The sequence below is a fragment of the Telmatherina bonti genome, assembly GCF_933228915.1.
Source record: "Telmatherina bonti genome assembly, chromosome: 3".
NCBI classification, from domain to species: Eukaryota; Metazoa; Chordata; class Actinopteri; order Atheriniformes; family Telmatherinidae; genus Telmatherina; species Telmatherina bonti.
Genome location: NC_136621.1, coordinates 17799801 through 17813121, shown reverse-complemented (window position 1 = coordinate 17813121; position 13321 = coordinate 17799801). Strand labels below are relative to the sequence as shown.

General features: G+C 38.4%; 1 protein-coding gene across 1 annotated transcript; it reads left to right on the top strand.

The window, feature by feature from the left end:
* Positions 1 to 8534: 8534 nt before the first annotated feature.
* tekt4 (tektin 4) lies at positions 8535 to 11672 on the top strand (the record flags this gene model as incomplete). Its single annotated transcript, XM_079238178.1, has 7 exons — positions 8535 to 9053; positions 10474 to 10544; positions 10632 to 10775; positions 10859 to 10945; positions 11026 to 11161; positions 11223 to 11377; positions 11459 to 11672. 7 exons carry the CDS (start codon positions 8535 to 8537, stop codon positions 11670 to 11672), a joined length of 1326 nt encoding a protein of 441 aa, XP_079094304.1.
* Between the last annotated feature and the right edge of the window lie 1649 nt (positions 11673 to 13321).

Here is a 13321-nt window from a genome sequence, read left to right as displayed (position 1 = left end):
TGTTATTATTGAATTGTTTTATTGTTTTTACTGGTTTTATTGTTTTATCTTTTTATTGTTTGACTGCTTAATGTTTGAAAATTTTAATAATTTTATGTTCAACACTTTGTTCAGCCATAGTTGTCGAAAAGTGCTTTTATAAATAAAGTTGACATGGCTCTACCTTATGTACTGTTACACCGAATACACACCCTTATAATGCTGCAAGATCTACTGTTGTTATTATTTTTATTAGCTGCAGATTTTAAACATTTCTTTTCTTTACTCATATGACTGAAAAGAGAGCAAATAAAATGACTAGGTGTACATATGAATAAAATGATCATTCATCTCTAGCAGTTTGGTTTTACATCTCTCAATAACCATTTTGGAGTTAAACCAGTTTCAGTTTCCAGAAAATCTCTCACACATACAGTAGCTTAACATCTTTTTATTAAATGGCAGCAAATTGTAGTTCATTGACCATTCTTAAGCTGTTTCTATGGAGAGAAATGTGTGTCTTTATTATTCAATCAAAAAAGTTAGATTTGAAACCAAACATGATTTATGAGAGCAACAAAAAAAAGGGAGACATCAAATGTTTTAGTAGAGATAAAAACTAATTAGGTTCCAATTAAAAAATATATCTATTTGAGAAAGCATATTTCTCCAACTTCAATCAAAACTAATGTTTTTAAATCAAAACTACAGTTTTTTTTCAATCAAAACTAATGTTTGTAAGTCAGAAATTACAACCACTGTGCATAAAAATAAGTCTTTTTCTCTTTACAGTTAAAAACATTTGGTTACAAGTTATAAAGTTTTGTTTGTAAATCAGTCCTCTTTGCTTGCAAATTCTAAAGTTTTTATTGCGAATTTAACTGAGAGCAGAGTTTCTATTGGTTGGTTTCCCCTGGCTCCAGCGCCAGCTGTGACTTCTGAGTTTTACCCGTTTCTCTCTTGCTGTCCTGCTTGCAGGAAAAGTTGATAGCCTGTTGGCAGGGACAGTCTTTGCTATGGGCAATGTGGGTGATCGCCCAGGGTGCAACCTTTTTAAGGGGCGCACCAGCGTCCTAAAAAAACCCCAAAATAAATAAATTTTAAAAAATCAGCAGTTCTCAATACCGCGCATTTCCACATCTAGGCAATAAGTATGGGGTTCCGTTTGTGTAAAAAAAAAGTATATGTAATGTGTGTACATGTTGTTGGTTTATGTTGTTCCAATGTGTCTTTGGTACATGTCTATGGCCTAATGTTTTTGACAAGTGTTGTTGCTTTTTGTATATGTCAGTGTTGCGTATGTATTTCTTGCATATGTACATGTTGTACATGTACATGTTGTGTATGTACATGTTGTACATGTACATGTTGAACATGTATCTGTTGCATATGTATTTATTGCACATATAAATGTTGAATGATGTAAATGTTGTACATGTATGTTGTTGCATTTGTGTTTGCTGCATATGTAGACTTCGTATTTCGCTGCACGTCTTTACCTTCTGATTGGCTAATGTCGTTGCTTTCTGTTGTTGGTCAGTGCTGTTGGTTTATGTCGTTGGTCTCTGCCGTTGTTGCCTTTGTCACAAATAAATGCTGAAATAGGCCATGTCTGGTCTAAGTGTTTATTAGACATTACAAAAAATGTTAGAATTTTAAGAAATACATATTTTTAAAAGCTTGCAAAATATTTCCATTATAGCGGTTTTTCTTCCCCCTTCAGGCGGTAATTCGGACAGCAAAGGGGTCCTAGTGCAAATAGCGCCGGGATAATGATGCTGGCTACTTTTAATTTTAATAACCTAAAATAATCTAAAATATCTTCTTGGAGTTTGGGTTATTTACTGTGTATGATTGTGCGGCCGCATTGGCTGGACTCGGACTACTCTGCATGTCTGGGCCACCGGATTATTCTGTCGTTGTTCAACTGGTTCAAACTTTATTGGGACAGCAGGGGGCGTTTTTGGTCAATGAACGCTAATCTTTATTTCTTCAATGAAGGTTATTTTATTAATTTTAATTGAGAATATTAACGTATCCTTGGAAGATATTGTCATATTTCAAATTATCACAATGCTATTTGTGCCTTTATTCACATGCTCTGAGGACTCACTGCAAAGTTTTGCATCCCTAAAAGTGGGAATCATTGCCTAAAATATTGGATTGATCTATCTACTTTGATAACTTTTGATACAGTGCATTCACATTTTACAGCAGCATGAGGGCCAAGGCCACTATACGCATAAAGTACATGTCCCCTTAAATTCCCTTATTTTTTGCTAAATATGACAGACGCCTACATTTCACTCCAAATTGTTCATTTAACTCATAACATGGAAGATTTCATAGACAAACTTAATCTCTGACACACGGTACAAAAAGATACATCTTCAGCTAAAGCACAACAGAGACAAATATCTTTATTACGCATCAACATAAAGTTCTTGTAAGATTCAGATATAAACATAGTGAATCACATTCAGATATAACCAGAAAACTGACATAACATATATTTAATTAAAAAAAAAAAAAAAAATCTGAGTCGTCAATGTGAACATTGTGAACAGACTGAAACTATTTACAGATGTGATGAAGAAAACAAAAAAATTCAGGTCAGGATAAAACAAACGATCGTGATTTTAAAACAATATACATACCAACACATATGAATATTTATGAATATATATATATATATATATATATATATATATATATATATATATATATATATATATATATATATAAAATTCATCATCCCCTACACTCAGCTCACCAAGAAACAACTAAATGACACCAAAAGTTGGTGACTGTATAATTCCTGACTCCATAAAGTCTACAAAGGCCTCAAACGTGGAATGAATTGGAAGCCTCAAAACAACGCTGCATGTGTTGGCTTCCGGATAGCGTCGCAAGGCACCATTTTCGTGTGGGGCATGAAGAAATTCGATTTGAGGCCTCTGGGGGAAACCCAGTGGTGGGATTTGGTCCACTCCAGAAGCAAAAATCTAAATCTTCTCCAGGCTGACTGATCGTGAACCATCTGAATGAAAAATAACAATGTAATACTTGATAACTCTGGAGAAAATAAAAATTTTACTTAATTTAGTGTATAACAACTTACCGCCAACATCAATCAACCAGTCCCTCCAAAATGTCAGGGTCACATTTTCACTTCGCCGAGCATTGCTGCCAGGTAGGGAAAGGACGGTCTCAAAAAGACTCAACATACTTTCCACAGTTAACTTGCTGTGACCTGAAATGAAGATGGGCCGAAGGACATCAGGATGGGTCCTCATTGCCTCTGCTACCTTGAGGCAGTCCAATCCCTCAATAATTCTGTTAAAAAATATACAATGATATATATAAATATATGTATATATATATATATACATATATATATATATATATATATATATATATATATATATATATATATATATATATATATATATATGTATGTCTTAGACTTAGACTTAAAGAAAAAAGAACTATCAACAAATGTAACAGTTTTTTTTTGTGAAACTGGACTTTTAGTAACTAATGCAAAAGCATGTATAGTTAACTCCACTCTGTACGCAGTAACAGCTTTTACATAAACCCCTACCCAGAACACAAAAGTGAATCGACCTTCATGCAGCACCTAGTTTCAAGCCAAAGAGATGATCACCTCTCAATCATGACCAGACTAAAGTTACCACTCACTGATCCAATCTATGTTTACTGTCAGATAAATAGTAGTGTGGTTAATGAAGTGTGTTGACTCGTAAATAGAGATTAGCCGGTGCTATTAAAGCCACTTCAACTTTCCATGTGTTCATTTTTACCAGGGATATTTGGTATTTCCTTTTTACTGTTATGAATTCAAATGTAGTTTAATGGATTTTTCTAGGTATTAATTTAATTAATTTCAACTTAATTTGTATAGTGCCACTTTATGACAGTCATCTCAAACACATCAATTTGAGCCAATTCATAATGAATAGCCTAGTTAAGGGAAACCCAACAGAAGATCTAGAGTTAACATTATGTGTCAACTACATTGTTAATATTATTGTCTTATCTTCAGGGCCTGTGTGATTATTCCCAATAACAATCATGAAAAAACACTTTGGTTGAATAAACTATGTCTAACAAATTTTCCATATACATACATCCATATGTAATATTCACGATTAGAAACTCATAATGCTTATGTTTCACATTACTTGTCCATTGAAAAATACAAAACCCCATTTTCTATGCATAGTATTGTGACAAGTGTACTATACATAGTATATTTGATTCCTAAACGTTTTTGACACTGGATCCCTCTTGACATAGCTATATTCAGTACATAGATTGTAACTCACTGATCCAGTGCTGCTTTGGTCCGCCCCTCAACATGTGCCTTTGCTGCGCCCTCAATGAGAGCCTGCCTGCTCTCCATGTCTGTGAGAGACCTCTCACAGCCCAAGACATGCAGCGCCACAGAGGCTTCCTCGACAGCATGCTGAGCCTCCTCCAGATTTTCTGCAGCTTTGATCTGTTTCAATGAGAAACATCATATGAATCAAATATATCTGACAACCTAAATGAAACCATAAATACAGGTAAATGTGCTACTCACTTTCTCCAGATGTTGACGCAGTTCCCAGTCACCAACCTCCTCCACTAATACTGGGCCTGTTTGTTGCCGACACAACAAGGCATACAGCCTTGACGACAAAAATGAGGGCCGTACTCCTCCTTGGAGAAGTGCCAGGGAAAGCATTTGTCCGATGACTTTATAGTCCCCAAACTCCAGACCTTCAACATTTGGAGAGTAAAAAGTGGACTCAATGAAAAAAGTTATGTTGTCAGAAGAAATAAAACACTTTACTTTATGTTTGAACTATATATTTAAAGACTTCCCGTATTGCATAGCTGCATACCTCGGGGTACAAGAGAAAGATTTTTGCTCCCCTCTGGCCCCTCAAAGTAGCGGCTATCTCTTAGCGTGGCTATGAGAAGTCGAAAATATTCCCGGCTGGGACCACCGTCATCCACAGCCCCCTCACTCTGTCCCTCGTCATCTACAAAGGTTATCATCACCCGATGACAGGGATTGAAGTGAGTTCGTCTAAAGGCTCTGAAAGAACCTTCAAGAAGGAACTCTCGGCACACATTCAAAGAATTCTGAATGGGGGTTGAAGCTCTCAGATTTTTTTTCCAGATCTCCGAGGACACTCTTTAAATCTGGAGACCTGTAAGAACAAAACACATTTGCATTTTTGGAAGTGTGGGGATTACATAACACAACATAGTTCATATTTGCAGAAGCGTTTGGATGAAAAAACACAACCTTTGAATTGGGTAAGAAATTGCACAGTGTCACACTTTTATATTTAACAAAAAAGCAAAAGTGTATAACACTAACTCGCTTGTCTCTTCATTTTCTAGGTCCTCGTCCAGTTCAACCACCTCCACCATCATCTGCTCCTGGCTGCGCCTCTGTGGACTATAGGTTTCCAAATAACAATAGTAACTTTTAGGACAATGAGTGTAACGTTTAAATTTCATAAACCTTTCAGACATATAAATCTCAGATAATTTATAGTTTGATCAAGTCAAATCAATCAAATCAAAGATACTTTATTCATCCACGAGGGGAAATTCAAAGTTCAAGCCAGCTCGTCCAAGGTTTGACATACAGACATGTTACATTAATGACAAAAGAATAATACAGAACCAAGCTGAAGCTCAGGCCACTTAGCCAATTTTACCAGTTTAATGTTAGAGAACTTACCTTCAGGAGCCCTGACAGCTTCTACTTCAAGTACAGCTTCCTGCTCTTGGACCTCAGGATGAGTACTACATGCACAAACATAATAATAAAAAAATAAAAAATAATCCTAACCTTTCCATAAAAAGAAGAAATAACACCTACAGAGACCGGAGAAATGAGGGTGTTTTAGTTTGAACAACTTACTTTATCAGACCTGCAACTGCTCCAACCTCTTCCTCTATAACAATTATTGATTGCCTGTAAACAATATAGATTTTCATAAAATATAGTGTTTGGCCCTTGTGTTTGTTACAAACATGTACACAATAAACACTTACTGTTCCACAGCTGCCACCTGCTCCTGAGAAGATAGAAATAAAATGGCATGGAAAAAATTCAAACTTTATTCGAACAATTAAAACAATACTGGCTTTCGTAATCTTTGAATACATTAACTGACCTGTAAAGACCGCTGCATAGCAATCGTCAGGTTTTCATCCATTTCGTATCTGAGAAAAACCAAACAGCATGGGTAGATTCAAGTTATAGTTTCAGAAATGTTTTATTCTAAGAACCGAAACATGGAACATACTCATCATTCCTTGATTCTTCTACCCTTGTACTGTAGAAAGGAAAAAAACAAAGCAGAATGAAATTATTCTGTTTCAGTTATACATTTTTATATATATATATATATATATATATATATATATATATATATATATATATATATATATATATATATATATATATATATATATATATACATTTTTATATATATATATATATATATGTATATATAATATTATCAGCAATGTATCATTAGAAGATAAATAACTTGACCAGTTATCAGTTATCTTCAAATTTCCAATATGTTTTATATTTTTGCAAAAATAATGTTCTTTATTACCACTCCAGTATATGGCCACCCAAGTCACAAAGTGGAATCAATGACTGGCAGGTTAGACACTTTTCCATTACTTTAGGGACCTAAGCACATTGTACAAAGGGTATAAAAAAAGGGTATAAAAATAAGTTGAATGTCCATACAATATAAAGCACATACACCAATTAAAAAAGAAGAAACCCTGCCTCAGTAACTGATTGATGGATCAAAGTAAGGCTGCGTTGAAGTGGGGTAATGTACAAGGGTGCCCTTGTAGAAACTGAGCGAACAAAGCTCAGGGTGTACCCCTCTGGAGGTATTGGAATGTCATACAAAACTTTTCCTCTGCTCCCACGGGCTAGGATAAACCCACCGCCATCCTTAAGAGGCGGAAAGGCAGAGAAGAGGTGCTCACTGAAGTAAGAATGGTCTCCTTCATTGTGAGGAAACCACACCGTTTTTTGTCCCAATCCACAAAAGGAATAGTAGCGAGACTCCTCTGCTGTTGGCATAGAAGTCCATTGAGGCTCAGGCAAACAAATAAAAGTGTGTGACCAAGGGGTCTCCCGCTTCCTCTTTCTCACCCCAGCGCCTAACCCTCTTTGATTTGATCGAAAAAGCCTTGACAACTGTACTTGAACATTGTCAGACTGGGGATGGTAAACAATATTGCGCGGTGAAACACTTTGGTAGGGATAAGATGAAGCAGGTGGAGTGTGACTGGGTGGAGCTGCTGGGATCTGGAAAGATGGAGCAGGAGGGGCTTGGAAAGGTGTAGCAGGTGGGATGCGGCTGGGTGGATCATGTAGCTGCCGTGACCCAAACTGCATTCGGGGGACACTTGTTGGAAGGGCAGGATGCTGGACAACTGCAGGCAGAGCGCTTCTTCTAGAAGCCAGCCTTGGAGCAGGTGTAGCAGGTGGAAACTGCCCTATCCGCTGCATTTGTGCGGGTATGTTTATGTGCATGTGTATATTTATGCATGTTACAAAATAAATTTATGGTCATGTAGATTTGAAGGAAGAGAAAAGGAGGTAGAGGGGGGGGTTCATTAAGTTTTTAATGTAAAGCATTTTAAGTTGTATTTTATGTATGATAAAGTGCTCTATAAATAAAGCTTGATTTGATTTGATTAATAATGATGGTTGTATTTCATGCTGCATGACCACATGATTAAAGGTTGGTTTAGTCACATATTTTATTTAAAGCTAAATTAAGTTTCAATTGTGCGGACCTTGACACCCATTACCCTAAAGACTGGGATAAAAAGATGGATTTTATTTTTTTCTAAGGAGTACTTTGGCCATCAACAGCCACAGGAGCAAGTAGTTCCAGCAACTTTAGCCACTTGCTCTGCACATGCTTGTTCGCATGCCACCCTTGTGTGCATATCTTTCTGGTCTGGTTACTATGTCAAATACACAGCTTCTTATAATGTGGCTGATTTACCATCACAGGTAAAATTATATCAAATTGAAATGCATGATTGTGATGACACCTTGCAGACTGGGTCACATTTCTTAAGAATTAAAATTCCTTACATGCACCAATAACACCCAAAGAGTCTGATAAAAAGAAGAAAACATTTTAAACTTTAAATATTTCCTGAATTATCACAATAAATGTGTAGATTCATTTTATCTTTAAAGCGAAATGTGTTCTTTTTTGGCACGAGACTTGCTCATTTTGTCACTTTATTAATATTGCGAATCATTCATTTTCATTTTGTGACTGAATTTATTGGAAGTTTCGGTTTCTCCTGCTGATTTAATAATAAAGCCAGAAACCTGATCAGCTGCCTCGTGTGTCACTAAGCAACAATAAACAAACAGTCCTGCCGGTTGATTCTGGGAGTTAAAACTAATGTAAACTACTTTTAAGTCTAAACCTGTTCAGATCAATTGGTTCAGATCTCAAAAGCGTAAAATGAGTTATGAAGTTCTCGTGTCACGACCGCATCATGACAGCAGAGCTGTGGCTCGTGAGCAAAGTTCCCCCGCAGGGCTGGATGTCCCGCAGCCGTCCTCAGGCTCGGCCACCGCGGGGTTCCGCTCAGCTAAGTACACCCCGGGTGAATGGTTCTCCAACTACCACACCATACTGGACCAGGCCGGTACCGACCGCCACGAAGCCGAGAGCATCCGGCAGCAGTCCCGGACCTTGAGCCAGGACACCGGGAGAGTAACCTCGGAGACCCAGGCTGATGGGACGCGTCTTCTGGGGGAGAGACTCCAGGAAATCCACTACTGGAAGTCTGAGCTGCAGCGGCGCATCGAGCAGCTGCAGGCCGACACAGACTCGCTGCTGGCGCTGAAGACGCGACTGGAGAAGGCCCTGGATGCCACTGAGACTCCCTACGCCATCGCCACCGATAATCTGACCTGTAGGACGAGAAGACTGGGACCAGACTCGGTCCGAGACACCGTGGAGGACGAGCTGTTAAAGGTGAAACACCGGCAGTACTGCAGAAAACTGAAACATGGCTGGTGAAGAAAATAGGAGAGCGAGCCATAACATCAAATGTCTGTTTATTTAGTTTCGTTTTATTTATTTATTTCTTTTATTGTTCTTTTCATTTTGTTTAAGTTTTCATATAAGAAACAAATGTTCCATTCGATGACTTTCTATTATTAAATAAAGAAAAGTTAAAATACCTTTTCCTTATTTATAATAATGACAAATACAGAATACTGCAATAGGATATTGTATTAAAAAATTCAGATATTTAAACAACATACATATTTAGTGTGAATGTGCACAGCTCCATGCCTTCCTGCAGAATAACAGTGGTGGTTCACTAGACCAGTGTTTTTCAACCTTTTTTGAGCCAAGGCACACTTTTTTTTTCACAGAAAACTCACAAAGCACACCACAAACCTTTTTTTATTTAAAGCCCATATTATTAATATAAAGTCCATCTTGTCAAAGTGGCTTTGACAAGAAATAAGATAAACCCAAGGAAAAGGAGCTGCTTTTTTGACCAATCAGGTGAAATTGGATAATTTCTCAGGGCACACCTAATGATCTAGTACGGCACACTAGTATGCCACAGCACAGTCGTTGAAAAACACTGCTCTAGACCACCATTAGAGGGAGGTCAGACTGGGGACAGCTGCTTGTTGGAAAGGCACAGTCATGAGAAGGAAAACACAAGAAGAGCCTTCAAGGATTTTGAAATTGACTGTATAATTAAGGTTATATTATTACAGCATTTCATTTACATTATACTCTATTTTCAAGATATAAATATTTATCTTGAAATATGTGAATCTTCTCAGTGAGAATACGAAACAGTTTTTGTCTCAGCATATTTGTCAACTTCAGATAAATAATAACTAAACACAAGGCATCATATTACCACAGCTCTGTGATGGAGCTCCATGCAATCACTGTATGTTTGTGCTTCTCAGATGTGGCCTGAATGGAAAATACATTCTTCCAGTTCTTGTATCCAGATACTGCATCATCAGGAGGGCAAATTTCTTTTCCAGCATATTAATATGCAGTCTAACTGTGCAGTAATCAAGCCAGTTGTAATTTCAGACCACCTTAAACTTAAATGTACTTTAAAAGTTCTACTTTAGTCCCCAGAAAGATTATGAATTTTGTCTGCATCCGTAGGACCGGCCTGGTCTGACCGAGGAAAGGCCCATCAACAAAAATAAATAAAAAGCCCGCTGTCAGGTGGCACTGTGGCCCACCCTTTAAGAGCTAACAGAACCCAATAGTTTTTTTGTGTGTGTGTGTGCAGAAAATAAACATCATATTTATTGGTTAAAACAATAATTAAATATAGGTCTATAAACATTCTACAGTAACACAGTCCCAACAGAGTAACCATACAGTAAGTCTGACTGTTTTATAGGAGGTGGACTTGATCAGGAGCATCCAGGCTCTTGTGAAGAGAACCACAGCTCAGGTCGTCAGTCAGATCAAGTGAGTTATAACTAAGTTATCAGGCAACGCTGAGTGATCTACATTAGTTACAAGGAGTGGACCTCCATTGTCAATTTATTGTGTCAGGTTGAACAGAGAGACCAAGCAGACCTTAGAACTGGACTGGTCTGATAAATACCAGGCTTACAGCCTCGATGACCACAGTGGGAGACACAATAACATGAGTCCTGACACAAAGCAGCACCCCAGCTCAGCCACCATGCAGGAGCAGTGAGTATGGAAACATCAAATGAATGAGAAACTCTGCTGTTAATCGTTGTACCTGACACACAGAGCCCTCTGTTCTGCTGCAGGGTGTGTAACCCCTCATCGTGGACAAAGTTCACACAGGACAACCTGTCTAAGGCCCTGCAGGAGGAACAGGCCACCACCAGTCTCAGGTCTGTGCATGTCCTGGTTTAGACTCTATTTAAGCTGCCACAGAGTTTAAAACTGTCTGGAAATGGTGTTCGTCTGTCAGGAGGTTGGTGGAGCAAATGTTGCAGGACACAACTGAAGATCTGAGAGTTCAGTGCTCCATCGTGGATCAAGCCTTCAGCCAGCGCTGTGTGGAGCTTAATGAGGCCAAAAACCAGCTGGAGATGAAGCTCAGTCAGGTAGACAAGCTGACAGTTACTGAATAATGATTTATTATTGATTGTTTTAACATGTGTGTAGATTTTGGAGCAAATTGGAGCCCAAGAGAAGAACATTATGGCTTTGCAGCAAGCCATCCACAACAAAGAGGCTCCTCTCAGAGTAGCTCAGTCCAGATTGTACCTCCGGTCTCTCAGACCCAACATGGAGCTCTGCAGGGATCAACCTCAGCTCAGGTATGCACACACAAAACCACAAAAACCACTGAATTCCTTTTTGCCTCTCATTGTTTCCTCATACGCAACTTGTGTCTGCAGTTTGGAAGGAGAGGTCAGGCAGATTGATGCCTCCGTGGCATCTCTGAACCAGAAGCTCAGCGAAGCCAGAAACTCGCTGTCCCACCTGGAGGAGTCACGGATGGCGCTTGAAAAGGACATAAGCTGTAAAAAAAACTCACTATTTATCGATAGGGAAAAGTGTATGTCTCACCGTAAACGATACCCAACCATCTCAGCACTGTCAGGATACTGAACACAGCAACCCTTCTTCTCGGTCTGTTGAGTTGCCTTAGGTTTGATTATTTTTATACTTTAATATTTGTGATGATTTTGGCTGTTTGCCTTGTGTTTCTGTGATGTGAGTGGACACGAAAGCCTGAAGCATAAAAGCAAAGACCATTTACTTCCATGCCTTCTGCTTTCCATGCCTCAGCTATTTTTATGGTCACCCTTACACCAGCTCCTTGAGCAGCATAGAAAACATTCAACTACAGAACACATATGTGTGTGGAACCTACGCGGATTGTAAATGGGCTGAAAAAGAATCCCCATGCAATTTTTACCCACTGTTCATTCGGTACCCACTTACCCAAGCATAACCAGTGTAGAGAATTCGCATGGGGCCATTATTATAGACGGCCGTCCCATCTGAGATGAATTTTTAGGATGTTAGTAATCCAACATACAAATCAGTGGCATGCAGGCAGGGTAGGCAGGTATTAGGCAGAAAGAAATAAATGGAATCATTCTATTTTATAAAATTATTTTATGCATTTTTTACTTTTATGTTTTCTGATTTAATCTTTCAGATGATGATTTCCAATAGCCTGTAGTACCTATCGATTTGCAGCTGATGGCGTTTAGTGCCTTTCTAACCTCAGTAAAAATGACTCAACAGCACCTCCTCCTGGCCAGGTAGAGAAACTGCACAGCTTACCTTTGTGCTGTTTTACGGACAGAGCATTGTGCTACTCTCCCTTTTCTCCCCTATCATCGCAACAATGTGTTCACACATCCGCAGTCCGTTTCCTCATATAAAACCTGTCACTCTTACCATGTCGGCGTTGTGTGTAAGCTTAGTTTCATTAATGGATGTCTGTTGTTACTTTTGTTTGTAATGATCCTTTTTTGTTTTGTTTTGTTTTGGGTTTTTTTCGTCAAATGGGGACCTTTTCTCTTGTTTATGTTATTGTAAGGTTGGTTAGATGTAGGTTTGTGCTTTTTTGTTTGGTAGTTAGGTAAGTTGTCCTTTTACTTTGTAGTTAGGGGTGTTTTGTTTGTTATGTTGGCTCTCCCCGACCCAAATGGCTGTTCGGTGTTTGTCCAGTGATTGTTTGTCTGTGAACAGTTAATAAATGTACCTGACTCTGGACCATCTCCTCCCTGCTTTCTTCTGGAGTTGCATTCCTCACTTCTTTATGTGTTACTCCTTCTCAAAAACATAAAACTGGTCTACATAGGTTCACAGAGAATCAGTAAATTGGCACTTCGCTCTCAAAGTTAGTTAACGTTCTCATCTGAGGGATGAGGCTGCTGGAGAGGCTTAAACAAATTTCACATCTTTCTTTTGAGGAAAAACATCAACTTGCACTAGTGGTTGTGATGGCATAGCCCACTAAATAGTCTGTGGATTGCAACTGAATCATTTAGCAAGCTTCGTAAGTTTTTTAATGGCGTCTTGTGATCTTGATTGTGTTAGACTAAGCAGACACCGACCTGCCTAAACATTAAATGATCATATGTGTATGTGCAGTTTGTAACTGACAGCCTACCAGCACGCTCACGGCATGTGCCTGATGCCAGTCTTCATTTGACAAATGAGTGTGTACTTGTTTTTTCCATGTTTTTAAGGGTGAAAATTGGCATTTTATCATACTTGAGGGGTCGGATGACTGAATATCT